This window comes from Nanorana parkeri, unplaced genomic scaffold (genome assembly GCF_000935625.1).
Source record: "Nanorana parkeri isolate BGI_ZX_2015 unplaced genomic scaffold, ASM93562v1 scaffold242, whole genome shotgun sequence".
In the NCBI taxonomy this organism is placed as follows: Eukaryota; Metazoa; Chordata; class Amphibia; order Anura; family Dicroglossidae; genus Nanorana; species Nanorana parkeri.
In genome coordinates this window covers 935,789-959,712 of record NW_017306510.1, presented here as the reverse complement: position 1 = coordinate 959,712, position 23,924 = coordinate 935,789, and the positions used below count along the sequence as shown (strand labels likewise).

Here is a 23,924-nt window from a genome sequence, read left to right as displayed (position 1 = left end):
AGTTATGACTTTTGTCTTATTGTTATTATCATATCTACAAGCTGCTTATCATGCTTATTGACCAAGATTAGATATACTGAGACTTAAAAAATTTGTATTTGATAAAAATTAATTTTAGTTTGGAAAATAAAGTATACAGTATAGAGTATGACTGCTGAAAGTGGAATGCCATTTTGATGGAAGTCAAAAAGATCGCGTGGCTACAGGGTTTTCTACAGGGTGCCAATAGACATAGCCCTGCCTATAATACTGCGGTGTCTAAATGCCACTAATGCTCCAGCAATGGTTTGAAGTTGTCCTATATTTTACATTCTGGTATCACTTTAATCTTATTTTTATTATCATATCTACGAGGTACTGATCATGCTTATTGACTAAGATTAGATATACTGACACTTGCATTTTTTTTTTTTAAATAAAAGGTCAAGTAAGGCTGCCCCTGTGTATGGTAATTGAAAATGTAATAAGCCTTTTATGTTTTGTAGCTTTACAAAAGCACCCAACCTTTTTTTGGAAAGAGTCTACAGCTAGAACCTGTTACTCTTGTTCTTTTTAACCGCTATTACTGTAAAAAAAACACTTTTTCTGTTTTGGAATACTCTGGGTCATTCTTGGACCAAGGCCTGCCATTTGCAAATGGTAGAGAGGGAATAGCAAGGTTGCTATTGAATCAGTAATAATATTGCCTCTCTGAATGCAGTTTGTCCCATAGTGCATAACAAAAATCACCGTATACCATGCAAATATTATGGAACACAGAAGCTCATCTCATAACTACATTTGGAAAAATAAAAGTATATAGAGTATGACTGCTGAAAGTGGAATGCCAATTTCATAGAGATAAAGAGACCAGAGGCCTTTTAAAGGATTTGCTACAGAGCGCCAATAGACATAGCCCTGCCTATAATGATGCGGTGTCTAAATGCCATTAATGCTCAGCCAATAGTTTGAAGTTGTCTTAGAAAAATGTCCAGAATGTAAAATATAACAGCTGATGCACTGCCACTTAAGTAATATAAGTTTACGTACCATCACTGCCTCCCAGAAATTTATGACTTGAAGTGCTAAAAATGAAAAAACACAGTAGAGATTAATTAAAATATACATTGTATTCTAAATAGGTCAAATTTGATGGACTGTTTGGTCCTAAGCTTATATCTGTATTTTGGTGTTCTAAACCTGATCTGATTGCTGAATTATACATCAAACACATTCGGACATAAGCATTATTTCTTTACTTTTTAAGATATAAGGTGAATAGGTATTGCTAAAGATTGAGACCTGCATATTTGACAGAATATTTGTTTAGTTGCTTTTCTTGTATGAAATACATACTGGATATCATGACCGTCCAATAGGCGCTTATAGGTGGCGATCTCCATCTCCAGGTGTGTCTTTTGGTCCATTAGGATCCTGTATTCCTGGTTCTGACGTTCCAGGTCAGAGCGTACCTGTGCCAGCTGGGACTCTACACTGTTGATCAAACATTGTAACTGGGCAAGTTGGGCTCCAAATGTGGCTTCCGTCTCTGCCAAGGTGTTCTCCAGAGCAGATTTCTGAGAAAGGAAATAGAAAGATTGTATACAAGTACATAGTGATAGTTTTGCAAATGAAGGGAAGCAACTTGACCTTGATACAAACCTTATTAGTTGGCTGGTAATAATACTTACCATGCTCATTTGGCTTTGCAGTTCGATCTCCAGGGTTTGGACGGTGCGATTCAAGTCAATGACTTCGGTCTGTACAGATTGGAGTTGTTCAGAACCAGAAGCAACGTTACGATTCAGTTCCTCAATCTATATGAATAGAAAGCTGGTTAGAGTCATGTACCCTTTAATGTATGAAGGATGATTTATATGTAGCTTTATTTATGAAGCACAATACATTTCAGTTTTGTTCTTGTGAAAACATATTCTTATATTTTAAATATAGTAAGTCTTAATAAGGGGATTTGTACTATTCTAGCCATAAAGCCCAACTGTACTGTGCTCCAGTCAAAAATGCTCATGCTCCCTGAACAGGAAGCATGAGCGGGACTGCTTGATGAGAGTATTTCTGATTGTGCAGGGGCTATTGCACACCTCTAGAGAGCTCTGCTTGAGAGTAGTGGCCCTGATCTTCAGTGTGAAGGGGCATTTGGGATGGTGCTGGAGTGCTAGTGTTAGGGTGCTAAAACATGTAACCTTTCAATTCTTTTGTCTGACTTGTCTAAAATGTAAAAAACAAATGTACAATTAAGTATTAAAGCCAATTGTGTTTTTATTAACTGTTTTTAATAGTACAAAACCATGACATAATAGTGCCTAATGGACATGTTATTTTTCAGGTTTAACAAGCTGTTTTAGTCTACAAAAGACTTACCCTTTGTCGGAAAATAGTTTCCACCTCTCTCAGATTCCGTTCCATTAGGTTCTCATACTGCTCTCTAATTTCAGATAAGGCTCTATTCATATCAGCCGATGGAGCAGCATTCATTTCCACACTGACCCTGGCACCCAGCTGAGCTTGCAAAGCATTGACTTCCTGTCAATAGAAATGTTGGAAATCAGTAGTATAATGGTGGATGCATTTTTGGCGATCTGCATAATGTGTTGTTTAGGGTCTGTTCTTATAGGCTTTGGGCTTATGTCGAGTGGCAAATGCAGTCTGCTGTTAGGTGTACTAGGGATTGGTTTGAAAGACTTCAAATACACTTGTCAATGAACTTAACTGATCTTAGAACTATAGTTGACCTGCTGTCATTCTTATTGTACCTCACATTGATTTTTTTAGAATGATTCTTAAAGTAGATGTAAACCCAATCAATTAAACTTCATATGATCTTTAATATGCAAATGTAATTCTACATGTCATTTTCAGACTTAGTCTGAGCTAACACTGACAAGGTTGCACAGCCAAAATCTGTCTGGAATGGGGACAGGTGAGCACAACCTAACAGGGTTATTCACAAAAGGGTGAAGAGTTTGGAGAAGGCAGGAGAAGTAAGCAATCTAGGCCAACATAGCTGAACTAAAAAGTGAGCTGAATTGGAGAATTTTTCCAAATCAGCTATTTTTATCTAGATTGTTTACTTCTCCTGCCTTCTCCAAACTCTTCACCCTTTTGTGAATAACCCAGGAAATAATTAGTCTAACTGCACCAAAAGTGATGAATATAAAGATATATCTGAGGCTCGGTCCTCCTTTTTTGTTCTCAAATAAAAGAGAATCTGGACAGAGGTTTACCACTGAAGGCAGCATCTTTAAATAGTTTTCTACAATGTGCAAGGACTGTTGTGATCCACAATGTTCTTCTATGGATTAGGAGATTTCTATGGATTAGGAGGTTTAAAAGGTGTCAGTTTATCATTTTCAACAGATGTCTCTAGAAAGGCAGCATAAGCCTAAATAAAAGTGATGTCTGCTTTGTTTCAAGCTGCTCTGTATCAATAAATTATAAATAAATACATTTCTGGTTTAGCTCGAAAAGGATAGTAATCTTCTCACCTCCTCATGGTTCCTCCTCATTTGCTGCAGTTCCTCCTGAAGGTTTCCTACTTGTGCCTGCAGATTACATATGTCCCGATTCAGTTCTTCCAGGAGTAGACGAAGTCCATTCACATCAGCCTCAACACTACATCTCAGCTGGCGTTCCATTTCATACCTGGTGACAAAAGGAAGACAAAGCAATGAATACTATTGCTTTAAAGCAGTAATAAAGATGAAAAGCATGAAATATAGAGAGGCCTACTTGTTTCTGAAGTCATCTGCTGCCAGACGAGCATTGTCTATTTGTAATGTAATACTTGCATTGTCCAAAGAAGTTGAAGAAATCTGAAAAACATATGTGTTAAATATTTATTGCAAATGATAAATTCATACATTGTATTAAATTGAACTTTGTTCTGTACTGGTTGAGGTGGTTTACTGCATATCTATTATGGCTTGGTATTGTAACATGGCCATTTTCAGTCTCTATTCTATATGCATTATGTATTTAAAGAGGCCCGTTACCCGACTTTTGCTTTCAACATCAATATTCCCATAAGATTATATATGCAGTTATATATTACGTATGTAATTTATCTGTAAAAGCTTATGTAGAGATCCAAACACCCTGAGACTGCTGCTGGGCACTGCCATTGTGGATATGATGTCTGCAGGCCCAACGGACTCAGAGCTGTCACTCAAGTGACATTCTAAAGAAGTCCCCTTTGCTCCTTCCCCAGCAGCTACAAAAAAAGGTTATGCAGGGAAGGGCAGAGGAGTTTTGCCATCACAGACAGTAATTAGACACTCCCAGAAGGGGGCTATGCAGGAGGGCTCCTCCATACCAGGAAGTAACAGGCATATTTTCGACCCCCAGCAATGGAATGCCAAAGCAGGGAAGAGAAGGAAAGTAAGTACATGCTGTGAAGGGGGATAATATAATTCCAGATAATATATATATATATAAATGGGGAAAGGAAAACTTTTAAATATATACTAAGTAATTAAATTAGTATTTCATGGTGAGTCCCCTTTTATTACTTGGAACAAGAAAAGAAAAACCCCAGAAGAGGAGATCTCACCATTCCTCCAAATATGCAACAGTGTTGGTAATTTGTAATTTGTTAGACTCTATTTTATCTTATCGGCGCGTTGTTTGTCCTGGACTGCCTCGGCTATGGACACACCTGTCTAAAAGAAATGACACTTTGAGGCATAAAAAGAGAAAGAGAGAAACCCCTTCTGAAAACTCTTCTGACAGAACGTATCCAGGGCTGAACATACTTTCATAGTGCAACTCCAAGCTTGCTTGATATTGTCCCTGTTCCACATCGGCTTAATAACATCAGGAGGTTGAACCACAGGGAATCCACATAAGGGAAAACATATACTCAGTGCCGGCATTCATCATTTGAAATACACACAGGCTCTATAAAGGAATAGTCATATTCCGCCCAAGAATATCCTTTCTTGCCGCTCTACAAATTTGCTAGTTTTTTACCTGTGGACATACAACAGTGGACCTCCTTCACCAATCCTTTGGATGAATGGACAAAAGCAAGTGTGAGTGCATTCTACTTATTCTAATATGATGAAAAGTAAATATCCTTTCTAAATATGTTTTTGCCATTCTCAATTGCGGGACTAAAATCTCTCTAGCCTCAGAGACACATATTGCTCCTTTGCGGATAGTTCACACTCTGACAAAGCAAAATTTTACTACAGGGGTGCACCGATCACTTTATTTGTTTGTTGAACATAATCTCACTCAGCCGAGTGCTCTCCTATGTAAATGTTTAATGTTTGTGTGTGTTTTGATACATGTATTTCTATGAATTAAAAAAAAAAAAGATAACATAGAATCTAATAAATTACATTTTACAGACACTGTTGCATATTTGGAGGAATGGTGAGATCCCCTCTTCTGGGTTTTTTCTTTTCTTGTTCTGGATAATATAATTCCTGTTGCTTTGTTCTGATTTATCAAAGTGTAGGTTTGATGTAAAGGGTCAGTCTACTTAAATAATTATACTGATCTTTGCAAAAGCTAAAAAGTGTTTTGAGCTCTGCTATGAGTTACCAGAACTGCACTCCTGATTAAGTCATTATGATGAAGTCACATCCAACCTGCTGGATTGTAACAGACTAGATATGACCTATCGGAATGCAAAAAAAAATGCGAAAAGTCTAAGATTGGTGAAAACACAACCAGGAATTTTGGCATGCATACATCAACACTTCCCAAGAAAATTTTTTGATCCCTCCTTTGATATAACCTAGTATGCAAGTACCTCTATAACTGCATGTGTCTGCTGACAACTTTAGCTACTTCACATTTCCTTGTGTTATATATAGACTGTTGACTATCCCTATGCAGCTCTCCAAGGACATCAAATTTGACTGAATATTGTAAAGAAGCTAAGCTGTTTTTTTATTGTAAATAGGTGAGTATCTATAATGCTGTATATAATGAATACAATATTTGTGTAGATTTGGTGTTCATAATAAAATAATTATTTCTGCTGTCAAAATATCTAATATTAATGTTTACAGTGTCTGACTGCTCATCTATCCAATGTTTTACATGCTTGGCATGAGGATTTAACATTAAACAGTCGGTAATCTGCTTGGAAAACATTAGGCAACTGTAAAACAACTTCAAAATAATTAATTTATTGCTGTCCAGCTCATTAGAAACTTTTGCACACCTCACCCCAACAGTATAACAATAAAGGAAAAGATGATTGACTTGGCTGAACACACCTTAAATAAAACATTCGCAAATGCAAAATCATAATCATACACTATTAAAAAAAACGTTAATCACAGTATGCAGTTGGTCTTAAACTGGACACAATAGACACAAAGCATCCCATTTTCTTTTCAGTTTGAGGTCTGCAAATATAGCAACAGTGATAGAGTGTGAGTTCCTACCTAAACATTATTTTCAGTGTATATCTAATTAGGTAGCCTTTGCATTTACCATCTGCTAAATCTTAATTATCTGTCATAATAGCATTTCTCTATTCCATACAATATGGAAGAATAGGGGGAAGTATATAATATTTTTGCAGGCAAATTGTGTTACAACAAACAGTATACAACACCAAAGAAAACAAGATGGAAAAAAAGGATTGCAAAGCTAGATCAAGGCCACACTTCAAGGAATATAATTGGACCTGCAAATTTATTGAGGTAATTGTCTGTTTAGTGTTTATGTCACTGAATGTGCACAGGCTGTGTTTTTGCTAATTAGAGGATTCAGCCCGCTCTGCAGGGCCACTGGGAGATTTCAGCTCTCATGAAGAGAGTGAGATACCTGGGTGACCACATCTAGGAAAATGGCCAAAACAGTGATCTGTTACTGGACCTCTATCTTGCTTTGTCCCTAACACCATGTTCAAACATAGGAATGCTCATAAGTTTGCCTGCTAAATATTTCTGTTGTCCACTATTGTAAAGTGTTAGGCAGATAAGCACAAGTGAAAATGGATTTACATTTTGTACTGAGCAGAGCATGTTAAGGCCCAAGAGAACCCAATGTGAGCATTACCCCAAATTTATCAAGCTGCAATAGCATGCCTTAATAATCTGAATGGGTCGCATCCAAGGTTTCAGTTTTAAAATTAACCATCAAATACTATACCCAACAGAGCAATTCCAAGAAGGTGGTAGCAAAACAAAAATCTGCAGAAGCAAAAATTTGGATCTGGTACCATTTTGGAGAGGCTATAGTCAAGAATTGGTGGCTCAAATGATGTTCTGGTAAATTGTTCAGCAACTGAGTATGGCTAAGCAGAATAGATTCCAGATTGTGCTGAACAAGACTGGGGAATTGCTGACCACTATTATACAGCTGAGCAGTTGGCCACAAGTCTCCTCCCCATCCCGTGAGGCACATTGAGAGGAGTACATGATCCACAATGACAAATTCCCTCCTTCCCCATTCAAGTGTGGTGCCCAAATAGGCCACAAACCTGTTCACATGAGGTCGCCCAGGGCCGACCTTAGGCCTTTAGGCGCCCTATGCAAGAAAGCTTTACACACACCCCTGACCACACCCCTCAGTAACCACACCCTTCAGTTGCCACGCTAATTTCTCCAATACCCGCACCATTTAAAGACTCCCATTTTGTTAAGCCCTAAAAAAACAGATTAAAAAGTATGATAAAAATAAAACTTTTATTCAAAGGTATTAAACTTGTAAGCAAAATATAAATATTCTTATTAAATAAAACAACATTAGGCAAACAAGTGGCAAACAATAAATGTAAAACTAAAATAGAGTCTATAAAAAATAAAGTGTCAGGCTGTCATTCCGATCCCTTTTTTCAAGTAAGTGTATCTAGAAAAGTAAAAACAAAGAAATAGAACACAAAACCTAAACTACATGTCTACATGTTAAATTCGGTGAAATCTCTGGGGTCTAAACAGGACCCTGACATTTCCCTTTTGAAATAGAAAAAGAAATCGAGGACACAGAGTCCTCAATCTCTTTTTCTTCAGCCCCTGTTATGAATTAATGGAATGCACTCGGTACAGAGGCTTCCCATTCATTCACAGGAGATATTAAATATTTACTATCAACCAGTTATGAATGGATAGAAGTCTCTGTACTGAGCTGCTTCTACCCATTCAGAAACTCATGAATGAACAAAAAGTGATGTAAAGCCCCCTCCCCCCTTGATGGCTTCAGCGCTCCACTTCTCCTCAGATCCCTGCTGCCTTTGCCCATACAGACCGGGGAGAGCAGTGGGGATCCGAGGAGAAGCACCAAGCTGTGCCACCCCTCTATTTCCTGCCGCCTTGAGGCCGAACTGTGTTGGCCAGCTGGTGCCCCTGTTGCCATGGCTCCCTGTGCGGCCGCACAGCTCGCACACCCCAAAGGCCGGCCCTGAGGTTACCTACCTCAGACCTTCCTGCAAAACTGAGATGTAACAATCGGCCATATCTCTGTCCCTCTGGGGCACCAAGCGAAGGCTCTGCCCTCCTGCGCACCAAGCGAAGGCTCCGCCCTCCAGGGCTGGCTAGATGGCATGTAGCAGGGGCTCATTGCGTATATAATGTGCATGCTATGGCAGGAAGAGCACTGAAAGAGGAGGATAAAGTGGCAAATAAAGAGCAAATTCAACAAATATGCTGAAAGAGGAAGAGGTGAAACTGGTGCTAGGGAACCACACCAATTCAGGCACAACGTCTCCATCAAGGAACTGGAGCAAAGACAAAAGCTTAATAGTGTTTGTCACACTACACGTGATTTATAATAAGGAATACTATATTAACGCTACATCTTTTGGTCTTCTTTTCTATACATCCCAAGATTTTCTTTGTTCCCCCAGTTGTTTTCCATTTAATGTATATGGGGTACTGCTATTATCCAGACAGACCATATTCTAAACTATATAAACAAGATGTCACCAGCAAACCATGGAAATGTGTCCAAATTAACGTGTTTATTGAGGTATGTTCATAATAGAAGTCACCAGCACTTGATGAGGTCACTATGTCGCCCAGAAGAAGGGACCCTGCGTGGCCCCGAAACGTTGGCTGTATGACGCATGTGACAATTTAATAAAAAGTGCTTTACTTCTTGCATACATCATCAAGTGCTGGTGATTTCTATTATGGACTGTATCTGACACGGCGCCATCCGTGTTGTCACTTCAAGCACCAACCTTTCATCAAGGTCTGTATGCTGTATGGAGTGCAGGTGATTTCGTATTATCTATTGAGGTATGTTGTCACAGATAAAGCAACGTGTTGAGGCCATGCAGGGTCTCCTTCATACTGAGCCTGTTGAAGGGACCCTGCGTTGCCCCAAAACATTGTTGTATCTGTGACAATATGCATCAATAAAGACGTTTGTCTGGACACATTTACATGGTGTGCTGGTGACGTTTTGTTTTTGTGTACACCAACATCCGTAGTCACTTCAGCACCCATCCTCTAAGGGGCTTTCGGTAAGGAGTGTGGCAGAATACCAGCTACACCATAAAAAGAGACAGCCCCACCATGCACAGCCATGCAGCTACAGTAAACCTTAGCTGTTGCGGTTACTGTCAGTGAAGGTAATCAGTAATTGAGTGCAGTCAGTGGTGGCACTGAGTAGAGTGCAGTCCGTGGTGGCACTGAGTAGACTGACATCTCTCCATCAATTTCTGCCTTGTTTCAAAGCGCACTCAGTACAGGGAAAGTATGCAGAAATGTCACTTTGCCAGCACCAGCCAACTAAGTGCACACATACCTTCTAGACTGTAAGCAAAGTGGGGTTTCTTTTACTGACACCAGCATCAGTAAAATTTAGAAATGAATCCCCATATTTGTGGCACTAAGCTCATTTTTGAAGGTGCTCAAACACAACCAAAACTCATAGTGCCATACCTGGTAACAGAAAACTGTGCTTTAAAATGACGAACAGTTTGGAGCACAACATATATTTCTAATGTTAAGTTAAACTAACCTGACATAGTTTCCTATGTAACTTTATGACTCACAATTCTTTATCGCTTTCAAGTGTATTGACGCTTCTTTGTTGGTCTGATTGGAATCATTAGGGTGGTGCAACACTTACATTTTCAGGTATTTCAACACAATTATGATAAAAAGACTGTCAGATGATCAGAGCTCTAAATGAGCATGAGCTTCTCTGATGTTTCCATTATACCCAAGCAGAACATTAAGTTATTTGAAATTGCAACAATTTACAAAACATTTGCACAATTAAAGCAAAATTGCTTTGTATCTGTAACTCCCATGATGAACTATAAAAGAAGACACATGCACATACTAAACATCGTCTTCAGAGCAAGATACATCTGAATACCTCAATATACCTCAGATAAAAACAACCACCCAACTTGACCACCATGAACCACAGCCAGCACAAGCAGAGTCTTTCTTCTTCTACCTCTTTTAAGGCAAGTGTTCCTGTAAGGAGCCACTCTCCCAAACTCTCCGTTCATCATGGAATTTCACATTTTTCACATCATGGAGGATATCATAAAGTTCACCACACAGCCCATAATACCCACGGGGGATCAAGTAAGCCAATTATGTTTTCAAAACACTCTTCCTTCCCTCATGGATATGGCTATGGAAACGTACATGGTGTTCATAATAATGACAGTCACTTTAATAGCATCGGGAGCCACAGTAGCTGGAAGAATGATGGTTTTCTCAATGTCAATGAGAAGGAAACCATGCAGCTCCTTAATGACCGACTGGCAACCTATCTAGAAAAGGTTCGCTCTCTGGAACAAGAAAATGCCCAAATGGAGAAAAAGATCTGTGAATGGCATGAGAAAAATGTCCATTCATCAATGCCCGATTTCCAACACTACTACAAGACCATTGAAGAACTTCAAAACAAGGTGAGTAAGACATTTTACATGTATATTGTAGAGGAATGTGTCTTATGTTTCTTGCCTGTAAAGCATTCTTCAAAATTATTTTTTCGTTTCATATATTCGAATGATTGAATAGATCTCCGCAACATCTCTGGACAATGCCAGGCTAGTTCTAGAGATAGATAATGCAAGACTGGCTACTGATGACTTCAAGAACAAGTAAGTCAGCTGCTCTTTTTGACTTAAGTATTTTTAGTTTGCTGATTTTATAAAGTAGTTCTGTAAACTTTGAAAATTCGTTTCTTTTATAGCAAGTAAAGAGGTTTACGCTAATTAGGACAAAACATTTTTGTTTAAGATAGGGCAGGGGAGGGTTATAGTCACTATTTTAGGGTTTGTTGGGGCTGCCTATGTTCATATTGAGGAGATTTGCCATAATTTCCTGTAAGGAAAGGAAATCTTGAAAAATCCCTATAATGAGGACACATAAAAAAAAGTTTTTAGTAGAGAGAGAAAGGATTAGAGTTTCTGAATTGCTTTATTTCTCTCATAGTAACAACTTCTCCCTGTGGTTCTTGTCCTGTTTTCACAGAGACAGGAGGTTAAAAATGGCCATACACTTCAGAATACCTGAACAGTCACTGCATTCAATTTGCTGCAGTCAATGTTCAGCTGACAATTTTTCATCCAACTCCAAGTGAAAGATTGACTGCGTGTGATCTGGGTGGTGCCAGCAGGACCACCAATGGATTGAATGTTAGCTGATTCAGCACGAATCGAACAAAATTCAACCAGTGTATGACCAGCTTAAATCTTTCCAATCAGGTCACAGGCATAAATCAAAACCTTGCAGAAATGTTCCTATTACTATTCCATTTAACCCAAATGAATGTGGAGAACGTGTTTCACTTGCATTACATTATTTTGACGTAGACAATTCTCAATAGTTGTTTTAGATACAAGGAGATTCATGCATTAGTATTTTGCACCCTCCGTTTTGCCCTAAAACCACCAACCACAATGATTTTTCTAGATTCCATTTGTTTTTCAAATCAGGTTTTATCCAATTAGTAGTCATTGGGAAACAGCAGTAGTTCTTACAGACATGCTAAAAATAAAGCCCATAGAACTACATAGTTCAAGTTTAAAGAAACCCTGGGGGATTAGGGTTTAGTTGGGCATGAAATATGCCAGAAGAAGCTTGTGTGCCCAATGAAAGGAAAGTTTAAGCTGGTGTTGAAACGGGATCTGAGATTGAACCAGCCTGCATATTCAATATTATATGTTTAATTCACTGTCAATTCTTTAATCCCATCTCTAAGATATGAGCTGGAAATCAGGCTGAGAACTTTTGTGGAGAATGACTTGAAAGGACTGCGTATGGTTCTGGAAGGCCTTAATATAGAGCGAGGTGACTTACAGGTTCAACTGGAGTGCCTGCAGGATGAAGTGTTGCAGATGAAGAAGCACCACGAAGAAGTAATTCAACCATTTCAACAGTTAAACATCAGAATAAATTATATTAGTGCTGCAAATACTTAATAATGTTCCAGACCCTTATGTAATGTGTAGATTGAGGTATGGTAAACGGTATGATAGAAAGTACTTCACACTATACTAGCTGCAGCCTATGCCTGGTCTGCAGTTGTCTTGTACTTGTACTTCTCTTGTATCTGGACATGCATGGTCCCAATGGAGAAGCTGTCTGCTTGGTATTTGGTAACCTTCTCTGCACAGTATGCCTTAGTCAGTGTAGGTGGTCAGTAGTGTAAATAGGGGTATATATATATGATGGGAAAGACAAAAGGGACAGTAGGCCTCTACATGCTTAAACAGTACTATTAACTTTTAAAGTAAAACTGTCTTGAGAAAAACATGGACATTTCTGACCTCTTTATCTGAGAATGCTAGTCACTGGACTGTTATGCTGAACCTCTGGGTCACCGACCTGGAGCAAGTCATAAAGATAAGGGCTTTCAACTTTTTTCTGACTTCCTTCATCTGGTATTAAGTTCTGGGTCTCTGACTCAGAAAATAATGACGTTGGTCCACATAACAACCAGACCAGTAGCATTTTCAGAAGAAGGTCAGTAAAGCCACTCCTCCTAATAACAGGTTTAATTCAAGGTTCCAGATGTTCTCTTGTTGAAAATCAGTTGAAGATATTGTTCTAACCTGTCTCTGATAGGCACATTGCTGAGCCCTTCTTGCTTTTATCAGAAACAAAAGGAACCCAGACAAGAAATTTCACCATAACCATGTAGTTGCACAATAGGAAAAATAACATTAACCATAATCATTTCAACTGATTCCACCACCTAGTAGCAGAATTAGTAATCCAGTATGCTATATGAGAATAGATGTTGCATCTATGTCTGTATGCACAACATGTTAACATTCCTATACATTATTGTGAATATACATTTCGCCCTTAAAGGATGTGTCTTCTCTGCGAAACCAACTGGGTTCCAGGATCAATGTTCATGTGGATGCCGCACCATCAGTTGACCTCAACAGGGTCCTGTGTGAAGTCAGAGAGCAATATGAAAATATGATGGAGAAGAACTTGAAGGAAGTTGAGAGCATTTTTATTCTCAGGGTAAGTCCTCCTTAGTTCTATGAACTTTATAAAAGCTACTTGAGCTTCATTCATTTCTGTATGGCTTGATTTATCTTTTATTCTTTTAGAGTGAGGAACTGAACAGGCAGATGGCTTCTGGATCTGAACAGCTGCAGTCAGTTCAGACTGACCTTATTGATCTGAAGCGTTGTTTGCAAACCCTTGAGATTGAGCTGCAAAGTCAGCTGAGTATGGTATGTAATGTAGTTTATGGTCTAGCATACTTTTTCATATTGATTCTCTAATTAAAGCAAAGCAAAGCCCCCCTAGAAATCATTATAAAGTATTTATAGGGAGGGTTGACGTTGTTTTGTGGGATTCCAACCTGTCACTGCATTGAGTATTTCTTTTCCCATGCCAGTTGCCTGGTATAAAGTGTGCTTTTCCTAGTATATGTGTTCCTATGTGCAAAATCAACTCCACACAGTTCATTTCTTTTTTTTGGACACTAAGGCTAGCTATGCACAAGTTTATTTTTTCTCATTCAGTCCGCTCTCAGAATTCCCCCACCGCAGTGTGTGTGGCGCTATCAGAATAATCAAACAGTGAGTGCAGCTGATTGACCAAGATTTTTTTAGACCGGCAACTTCTAAAAAAGTAAAAAAATAATCTTTTTTCGAACAGAGGGGTCGCACTGGGACGAGTTCTACTGACTTGGCCAACATTAGACCAGTGTATGGCTAGCTTAATGCTGTGTTGTTTGCATTGTCCTGTGTTATCTGGAAATATAGATATTTCCAGAGTATCTCAAAATGAAATGGGTATAGCCAGTTGGCTAGGACTACATTGGAGCCCTACAATCTCTACAGTGGAACAAATCAACCATACTGACTGTCCCATACCAGTTATGAATTCCTATTTATAGTGGTAGCAGGAGTTTGACCTCTTGGACTACAATAGGTTTGTCTTTAAGATGGTATGCTATTTTAAGAGTGGCTGTTCTTGGGCAAAGTGCTTTAATGTGGAAGTCAGGACATCTTCTGTAGCAATCCTTACCACTAAGCAATGGGCCATACTGTTTCCATTACATAACATCAGTTTTTAGCCCCAATGTGGGTAATCGTTCCTCTACTGTTTTTGGCATTGCTATAAAATAGCAGTAATTCTGTCACTCCTGAAGTCAGCATGGCTCAGTAGAGGTTAACCTACAGCAAGATAAGTTACTCTTTAGCTCTCCTTCAACCCTTAGAGGATGAATGGCAGCCTAGTACCTCACTGTGACATATATTGAGTATTTTGCAGAGTAAATGTTCCCCAAGTATTATGTGACTACTGTATATCATATATAACTAACTACAAAATCTGAAGGCAAACGTTCTCCAGGGCTGCATCTTTTAAGCCGAGCCTCAGAATCATGTGACCCTTTTATACTTTAACTATTTTATTAGAAAGGGGAGATATTTATTGAATGTACAGAACTAAGTCTTTATTCTAGAAGCTTGAGATCCACTTACAATTACCGAAAGAGTCAAAACAGCATTAGCAAGATGAGAAGGGCTCAAATGTAGATAACCAGCATGGGTGTTCTGCTTGTGCTCCCTTGTCATTAGTGTGATTACCCTGATAATAATTCTAGTCCTATACACAGGGCCACCATTAGCAATCATGGAGCCTCATAAGCCTATCTGGCAGGCCCTCCCCCTTATGTGTTCATTCAAATTAGACAGCTGGGGCAGCAGGGTTAGTTTTACATTTATTTAAATGTTTTATTTAATTTTTTTTATTGACTTTTGTCAATCCCCTATGTGACAGCATTTGGAGTGGAAAGTTCATTATGGAGACATCTGGGGTCCATTAGACCCCTGATGTCTCCCCTGCCCTCCAATACAGACGATCACGCAAACGATAGTGCTTGATCATCTCTTTTACCCATCACTTCAGCAATGTTTGTGACAGCTCTGAAGCAGGAAGACCTGAGAGCATAGTGCTTCCTACTTCATTTATCACAGAGCAGATTGTGGAAAAGGATGTTCTTCGGTCTGCTCTAGCTCTCCATCCTGACACCATTTGCTGTGGTCCTGGACTCTCCAGAGGAGCAGGTGACCCCTAAAACCACAGTGGGGGTGCAGGGGTGGGGGCGGCATGACTGAAGGTTAGTACAAGTGATCTGGGTGGCTGTACAGCTGCCTAGATCACCTGTACTTGACGGGCTGCATAGGCATCGCAGGAAGTTCTCATTGTGGGATGCTGTGTGGGCAGACTCTGCCTGGCCCCCCTGATGTCCTTATAGGGGACCCGGCCCACTATGGGAGGGCTGGCTCTACCCCCTATCAGCGACCCTGCCAACATATCACCTATGAATACCTGTGTTTTGTCTTTAGAAATCGGCTCTTGAGTGCACTTTGGCAGAGACAGAAGCAACTTTTGGTTCTCAGCTTATCCAGCTACAAAGCCTGATTGACAATGTGGAAGATCAGCTCTCACAGGTTCGATCTGAACTAGAGAGACAAATGTATGAGTACAAGATTCTCATGGATCAAACAACTCGTCTGGAGATGGAGATCAGCACATATAAGAAACTGATGGAAGCAGACATTCAGTAAGTAAACCTCATAGATAGAGAGAGGCACCGGTCTCTGAAATAGTTTTGCTTTAAGTGTAACTGAAGTCAAAACGTTTCTTTTTTTTTAGTTTTGGAAAGAGTGCAAAGGAATTAGAACACCTGTCAGGTTTTCTTTGCTGTCTCTTTCCCCATTTCAGAGATTCACCCCCTCTACTTGTCCTGGTGGCCGTTAGCACTGAAAGTGAAAGAAAATTCAAAATTTTAGGTTGCCACCAGGACAGGAATGGATGATAAATCTTCCTATGGAGACACTGGATCTGGCGACCCTGCTGATCACCAGGGACTTTTCTTTCTTTTGAGGGATTTCTTCTCACTTCCTGTTGTGGCTATTGAACAGTGGAGGGAATTCTTCCCAATGGGACACAAATGGCAAAAAAAGCTGACGGGTTATAACCCTCCCTTAATCTATCCAAAACCCCCCAAAAAAGTTTGGCCTTCAATTCTACTTTAAAGAGTCAAAATGATAATTAGGCAAAGCTTTAAGTGTATCTAAGCCCAAGAACAAATAAGTAATTTATTGCAGCTTACCACTCTGGAGATGTGGTGTCCACATTAGTTTTTTTCAGGCTTTTTTTCTGGCAGGATCAACAGGGTTTTTTTGTACCAGTGAATGTTTGGTGAAAGTCACACTCACTGCTTTATATATATGACCATTAGATTCTACCAATGGTAAATGTGGGTGTTGGGGAAGAAAGTGAATGTGTGAGCATATGAGCTAGGTAATGCAAGAAATGCCAGCGAATGCGGTTTTCCTATAAATAAGCATCTTGAAAATGCAATAACATTTAAGTACTCAGCATTCAATTATAAACGATTTCTAAGTTATATGTGGATATATCTTTCATGGTCAACTTGGAGTGTATATCATGATCATGGCCAAGTGTAGTTCATAAATCTCAAGGTTCTTGCACCAGTGGCAGATCCAGGGGGGGCCTCATGGCTGCCTAATTTGTCTAAGTAGAGAACTGCCCAGGGCTAGCAGCAGCAATGGGAGGATAACAGGGGAATGCAGGGACCTGTTGCACATGTGGGCAACAGTGTGCCCGGGGACTGGCCCAGAGCTCCCTGGCACTGAGGACCAGGATAAGGGACTCAGCACCAGTTCTCTTTGAATGGTTGTATTCTGCATTGCTGTATAATGTATTGCTGGGATTTGTAGTCCTCTACGGCTGGTGCCATTCTGCATTGCTATATAATGTATTGCTGGGATTTGTAGAGTTGAAACTGCCAGAGTCACAGCGTTTGCAACTACAACCAGGCCCTAGCATTCTGCCGTGTGGGGGGTCCCAGACAGGAGGAAGGGGGCCGTGGTAACTGCCGACATTGCCAGTTAGTGGGCCCTCCTTCCTTCAGTCTGGGTGCCCCCTTGAGACTAGACTCTGGATCTGCCCCTTTCTTGCGTGTAAATCCTTATATTAGTAAGTTACAACTCCATGATGTTTCTCTGCAGTGCACAAGCTGTATTTATTGTTTATACACACTGGACTGTTAATGCATATTTTTTACATATATTATTCTCTACAGCGTTCCAGAACATCATCCTATTCATCAAGAGAAGATCTATAAAGAAAGTAAGTGGGGAAGTTAAAGGTCATAACAATTACAATTACCTGAACCAAGTCCAAGTTTTTGATCTTTTAAAAGCTTCTTGCGATTCAGCGTGGAATGAAAGGCAAATATAAATTGTTCCATCATATTTGCTTTACACCAGTGCCTCCCTTAGGAATACCGGGAAGACTACTGCAGCTGATGGATGGCAAAAAAATAACCTGGCATGGATTTTAACCCTTCTCTACTCTATCAAAAACTAAAAAAATTTTTTGGCTGTAGATAAATGTATGAACATAGATTTTATACATAGCAGTGATAACACTATAAATCAGGTCCACATTTCTGCACAGCCAACATTGGTCATATTCTAGGGCAGTGTGCAGACACCTACCCACACAGTTTGTGCTTCTTTGTTGGTGAAATAGTGCACTGTGTACTTACAGCTTACCCATTCCAGGTAGACTAGAACTAAACTGTTATCCAAGTAGGACTTCTTTGTAATTATGATAACACTATATATATATATGTTTTATGTTTTGAAGCTCAGTGAAGAGTGGAGCATGGGACCTTATGAGGGGCTTGGACTGCTCATGTCCTGAAATTAATAAGCCAAGTGCTAGCACCCCATTTGATTGCTTCTGTGTATGTTCAGCAAGAATCATCTCAATTACAGAGTCATACAGCAAAGATTTGGGTTCCAAATTGTTTTATCATAAAAGAGTATCCAACGCATTTTGGGGAATTCGGACTTCCCCTGCTTACAGTGATTTTTCCGGCATATGTTGAGGAACCACTTTTTAGAACTTGTCCAAGTATGTTGGTAGCAGTGAGTCTCATGCACTACAATTGCATAGCAAAAGTAGGATGACGGCTTGACATTTTCATCTAGTGTTTAATTTTAGCAGAGTTATTCACAAAAGGGTGAAGAGTTTGGAGAAGGCAGGATAAGTAAACAATCTAGGACAACATAGCTGATCTGGAAAAATTCTTCAATTCAGCTCACTTTCCAGTTCAGCTATGTTGTCCTAGATTGTTCACTTCTCCTGCCTTCTCCAAACTCTTCACTATTTTGTGGATAACCCTGTAGGTGTATTGACTGCCCTGTTAGTGTAATACTAAGGTGTGACTAGGATAAGAGCAAGGCAGCACAATAGTAGATATTTGCCTTGAGAAGCAGGACATAAAACTGAGAGGTTACACTAAGGTTTAAGCTGTATGAAGAAAAGCTTTTATGGTTTGCTCCAACCCCTTATGGACTGGACAGCTTGGACAGTTACAGAAGAGGAAAAAATACTGATCTACTGGCAGGATGAACAGGTAATAAAACAATGTTACAGGGGGGGACTTGGGGAAACAAATGCTGCTGTGTTAAGGCTATTGGCAGTATACATCATATATGTCATGTTTTTATTTTACCCACTTTAAAGTTATAAGACTTTACCATAGAGTGCATTATAAAATGTTTATCCAATTCTTATGTCTTACAGTATCTCACGGCAGTTCAAAACACATCAGTACTCAAGAATATGACCATGGAAAAGGTGGCCACCAAACCAAGGAACCTAGTCACTAACCTAAGTAATTCATTATAAGGAAGAAACACAGAAGATCGAGTCTATGTCAGTAAAGATTTTGAATATGAGTGATCCACATCTCATTGAAGATGAGCTTCTATCTCCAAGACTGGACCTTAGTTTAGACATTCAGGGGGCTTTTCTTTATTTTTTGCGGGATATCTATAATCATGTGGAATCGGTAGGTCTTATTGTTTAGGTGAAAGGGTCTAAATTGAGATATGATAAAAATATATATAGCGTAATATCGCAAGCTCACCTCAAACAGATATTTCACTGTGAGGTTGATTTGACAGGTTTGTACATGAGTAGGTTTGTTTAAAATGTCTGTGCACCCTACAGAGATTACTTCTACACCAGCACTAGGGTCCTTGGCACAAATCCAAGTCAAGACACTACCTGCATGGAGTTTTTATGTTCTTGTATTTGCATGGGTTTCTTTCAGATACTCCAGTTTCCTACCACACTCCAAAGACATGCTGGTAGGTTAATTTGCTCATGTCTAAAGTAGCTCCAGTATGTATATGTATGCATGTGAGACATGGTTTGTAGATTGTTAGCTCCTTGAGGGCAGGGACTGATGGGAATGTACAATATGTAAAGCGCTGCATAAATTGATGCTATAAAAATACCTGTGATACATAAAATCTTGTCTCTGATCCTACACTTTGGACAAGTTGTTACTTTCTCATCTTTTTGCCAAGCTGTGGTGTTACTCATGTCTCCCATCCTGGACTGCATTGGGCATGGACCTGGTAACAACACTAGCTAGCAAAGATGAAATAGAAGGTGCTGTGGCAGGGATAAACTGTGATATTTATCATTCTTTGGCTCCAGAAACCTTTAGCAACCCTGACTAGAAAAGAACACACCTAAAACCACCCAAAACGAAGGAATTTTCTAAAAGGTAGTTGAAGTATGCTAGTATGCATGAATGGGCAGACATATTAGTTTTATCCTAACCATAATCCAAACAAACCTAACCTAGTACTTGCACAAACCTGGATCTTATATTTCCTACTCATTCATATGTCTAATAATCATGACTATCCCACCAATAGTAGGACACCTAGTTGTGTTTTATTGTTTGTAACAAAAAACTTGATTCATAGGATGTGCTTGGTATATGTGCTTTGTTTTATCCAATGTTCTAAATATTCACTGTACTGCATGTGGTGCTTCTTTCTACAGAAAACATAATAAAGTTCCTTTGTCTACTGCAATGTGCTGAATTGTGTATTTTATTTCTATAAGTGATTTTATTTATATAAGAGGATAACATAATTATTTAATTAGATAGATAGATAGATAGATAGATAGATAGATAGATAGATAGATAGATAGATAGATAGATAGAAAGATAGATAGATAGATAGATAGATAGATAGATAGATAGATAGATAGATAGATAGATAGATAGATAGACAGATAGATAGATAGATAGATAGATACAGGTGAAACTCGAATAATTAGAATATCGTGCAAAAGTAATTGCAGTAAGTGCTGCAAAAGGGGCCCAAACCAAGTACTGAGTACATATGCATGCTTGTACTTTTCAGAGCTCTGATATTATTCTATGTACAATCCTTGTTTTATTGATTGCATGTAATAATCTAAGTTTTTGAGGTTGTGGATTTGGGGTTCTTGGGGTTTTCATGAGCTGTAAGCCATAATCATCACAATTATGACAAATCACGGCTTGAATTATCTTGCTTTGCATGTAATGAGTCTATCTCATATATTAGTTTCACCTTTTAAGTTGCATTAGTGAAATAAATGAACTTTGCACGATATTCTAATTATTTGAGTTTCACCTGTAGATAGATATTTGGATCGGTATACTTCTTATATTAATTTCAACATAAAAGTTCAGGAAAACAAAATGAAAATAAAAAAACTGTTTTTTTTAGTCTTTCTATGTTACAATAAAAAAAAATGAAGAAAGCTAAACTGCTGTACAAGACAAGGCTTTGGAATGGGGCCCAGCAGCAAAGGAGACCCAGTACCACCGGACAATGTGTTCAGGCAGCAACACTTGTCAAACAGCTTTGTGTATATATAGTTTAGAATCCTTTATGAGTTTGTTGAATAAATAATTAAATTGCTGTAGGGTCATTTCAACGTTCAGTATGGCCCACGTGCCAGCGAAGGGTCTTTCAGATGGAATTTGGTGAGCCCTCCACACCATAATGTTTTTGCTATGAAGCTCTAGCATATGCAATCAGTAAGAAAAAAATCCAAAGTGCGAATAATGACCAACAGATGAAAATAAAGTGCAAGCGAGGATAACTAGGGGTGCTGCCCCACTTCAGCCTGGGAAGCTGCAATACTATGGGAGAAAAGGAAAGAGAAGGGCGCCCACCCTAGTGTAGATGGTTTTTAATAATATGAGCTAAAGTACAGATGCCTGTGTTGATACAGAGGCATCTGTGCAGCTGATATTCAGATATCGTTCTGGCTCATCTCATATGATTTTACTGATTCTCCTTTGTGAGTATGTTTTTACCTTGTACTTTAGCTCACATTATTAAAAACCATCTACACTAGGGTGGGCGCCCTTCTCTTTTCTTTTCTCCTCTAGCATATGCAGTTTTGACCAGGATATGATACAGTGAGTAAGAGAAGCCAAAAGGAGCAGCCTACAGAAAACCTCAGGCATACCAAACTGTTCCTAAGTTTCCGTAGTGCCAGGCTGGGCCTGTTTGATGCACCATGTCCAATGATGAAATAGAAATGTTTGCTGTTCTGCATAAAGTAGAAATTAACTTCACAAATGATACCTTGGAGGTTATTCACAAAGCTGCCAAAGGCAGCCGAGTGAACAGCCCAGCCGAAGTGAAGTGAGACGTAAATCGGCTGCCTTCGGCTGCTCTGCATGTTTGGCTGAACTGAAGTGCAGAAGGACTTCGACTCAGCCGATCCAACATCTGGATCAGCTGAGCCAAAGCTCCGGCAGCTCATTTGCTGCCGTTCGCCCCTATTCACAGTATTCGATATTCGAGCAGTATTCGGCTATGCTATTCTGCTCGGTACCTCCGCTGTCAACGTTAATCTGATCTGTCATTACAACTGGGTGGAGTCAGCCGTGAGATCGGCTGAGCTGAAGCAAATGCCTTCGGGAGCTGTACAGGCCGAAGAGAGCTGAAGCAACGGCTGGATCCTTGGGCTCCTCTGTGAATAATCCTGCTTGTTTTTGTTTTTTTTGCATGTAGTATTTATTGAAATTTCACAGTAGCATGGTTTAGGCCTAATACATGTGAATGACATACATGGACAATGGTATCATACTATGGGATCCAACGTAAAAATAGCAAACATCTCAACAACCCAATTTGTTTGTTGATACAGAAAGTAAGAGAAGGAAGACAAACATTGCTTTACCATCGGTATCAGATGGGTATGTATTCAGAGTTTACCAGAAAAGAATGGGACAATCCGTGTGTCAAGGGGTGTGCTTGGAGGGATATTGGGTTAGAGAAAGGGTACAACCAACAGGGGTCATAAACATAATGAACCCTGCTTGTTTTATAGAGCAAAGGGAACTTTGCTTATGTTTTCTTTCCCTGCGCTGTGCACATCCTGTAGACAATTTGTATGAAGATCTTTTCAGTATTTGCACTCTCCAGTGACATTTGAACATCCCACTTTTAGTCTAGTGAATTTGGCGGAACATGGCAGTATATTGTGCATTGACATGACTGCATGTAGTCCAGGTTGAGAGTGGAGAGTAAAGGGGGACAACTCTGCAGCCGAATCAATAAATGTTTTCAACCTAGCAAAAAAGTGAATGGATACACATTGTTGGAAGGATCAACAGGTATGATTAACCTGAAAGCAATAAAGATAAAAAGATTAACATTTTTTACATTAGTAATTTTGCACACAACATTATTATTGCATTTCTTTCACTTTTTTTATATCATAAAATGTATCTCTTTCTCTCTGTCCAGCTGAAGCTAATGTGCAGAGCTAGGAGCTTGGTGGCATCTTTTGGCAAGAGAGCAGGGCCGGATTAGCACTGACCACCTAAAACCTGCACTGACCACCTCGAGCACGCACTGACCACCTCGAGCACGCACTGACCACTTCGAGCACGCACTGACCACCTAGAGCACGCACTGACCACCTAGAGCACGCACTGACCACCTAGAGCACGCACTAACCACCTAGAGCACACATTGACCACCCGGAGCCCGCACTGACTACCTGGAGCCTGCACTGACCACCTGAGAGCTCATACTGACCACCTGGAGCCAGCACTGACCACTTTGAGCCCACACTGACCACCTTGAGCTCTCACTGACCACCAAGAGCCTGCACTGACCACCAAGAGCCTGAACTGACCACCTGGAGCCCGCAATGACCAGCACTGACCACCAAGATTCTGTCACGCCCACCTGAGAGCCACACTGATTGCCAGAGAGCTGCACTTGCCCCCTGAGAGCCCGCACTTGCCACCTGAGAGCCTCACTGACCACCTGAGAGCTGCACTGACTCCCAGTGAGCCCGCACTGGCCCCCTGAGAGCCTGCACTGGCCACCTTAGAGTCTGAACAGCCTCCTGAGAACCTCCACAGCCCCCCCTGAAACGCCACACAGCCCCCCTGAGACCCTGGAGACATCAGGCCATAAACCCAGAGCAACACAGAGTATGTAGCTTCAAAGTATTCTGTATTGCTGTATAATGTATTGCTGGGATTTGTAGTACTCCATAAGCAGTGCCATTCGGCATTGCTTTATAATGTATTGCTGCGATTTGAAGTCCTCTATAGTTGATGGTATTATTCTGCATTGATGTATAATT

The 23,924-nt window shown here is 39.9% G+C and overlaps 2 protein-coding genes across 2 annotated transcripts in view; one reads left to right on the top strand and one right to left on the bottom strand.

Annotated features, from left to right (window-relative positions):
• Nucleotides 1-1,021: 1,021 nt before the first annotated feature.
• Nucleotides 1,022-23,924, bottom strand: part of LOC108787094 (keratin, type I cytoskeletal 19-like) — a 56,180-nt gene continuing 33,277 nt past the window's right edge. The window contains exons 2-7 of the mRNA XM_018556549.1: nt 3,730-3,812; nt 3,486-3,642; nt 2,362-2,523; nt 1,671-1,796; nt 1,336-1,556; nt 1,022-1,064 (exon numbers count right to left, since the gene is read on the bottom strand). Coding sequence (XP_018412051.1) covers nt 1,022-1,064; nt 1,336-1,556; nt 1,671-1,796; nt 2,362-2,523; nt 3,486-3,642; nt 3,730-3,812 — 792 coding nt within the window. The remainder of the gene's footprint in view (nt 1,065-1,335; nt 1,557-1,670; nt 1,797-2,361; nt 2,524-3,485; nt 3,643-3,729; nt 3,813-23,924) is intronic.
• LOC108787086 (keratin, type I cuticular Ha4-like) lies at nt 10,334-19,120 on the top strand. The gene is made up of 8 exons (XM_018556540.1): nt 10,334-10,837; nt 10,950-11,032; nt 12,136-12,292; nt 13,251-13,412; nt 13,502-13,627; nt 15,755-15,972; nt 17,521-17,567; nt 19,035-19,120. Exons 1-8 carry the CDS (start codon nt 10,334-10,336, stop codon nt 19,118-19,120), a joined length of 1,383 nt encoding a protein of 460 aa, XP_018412042.1.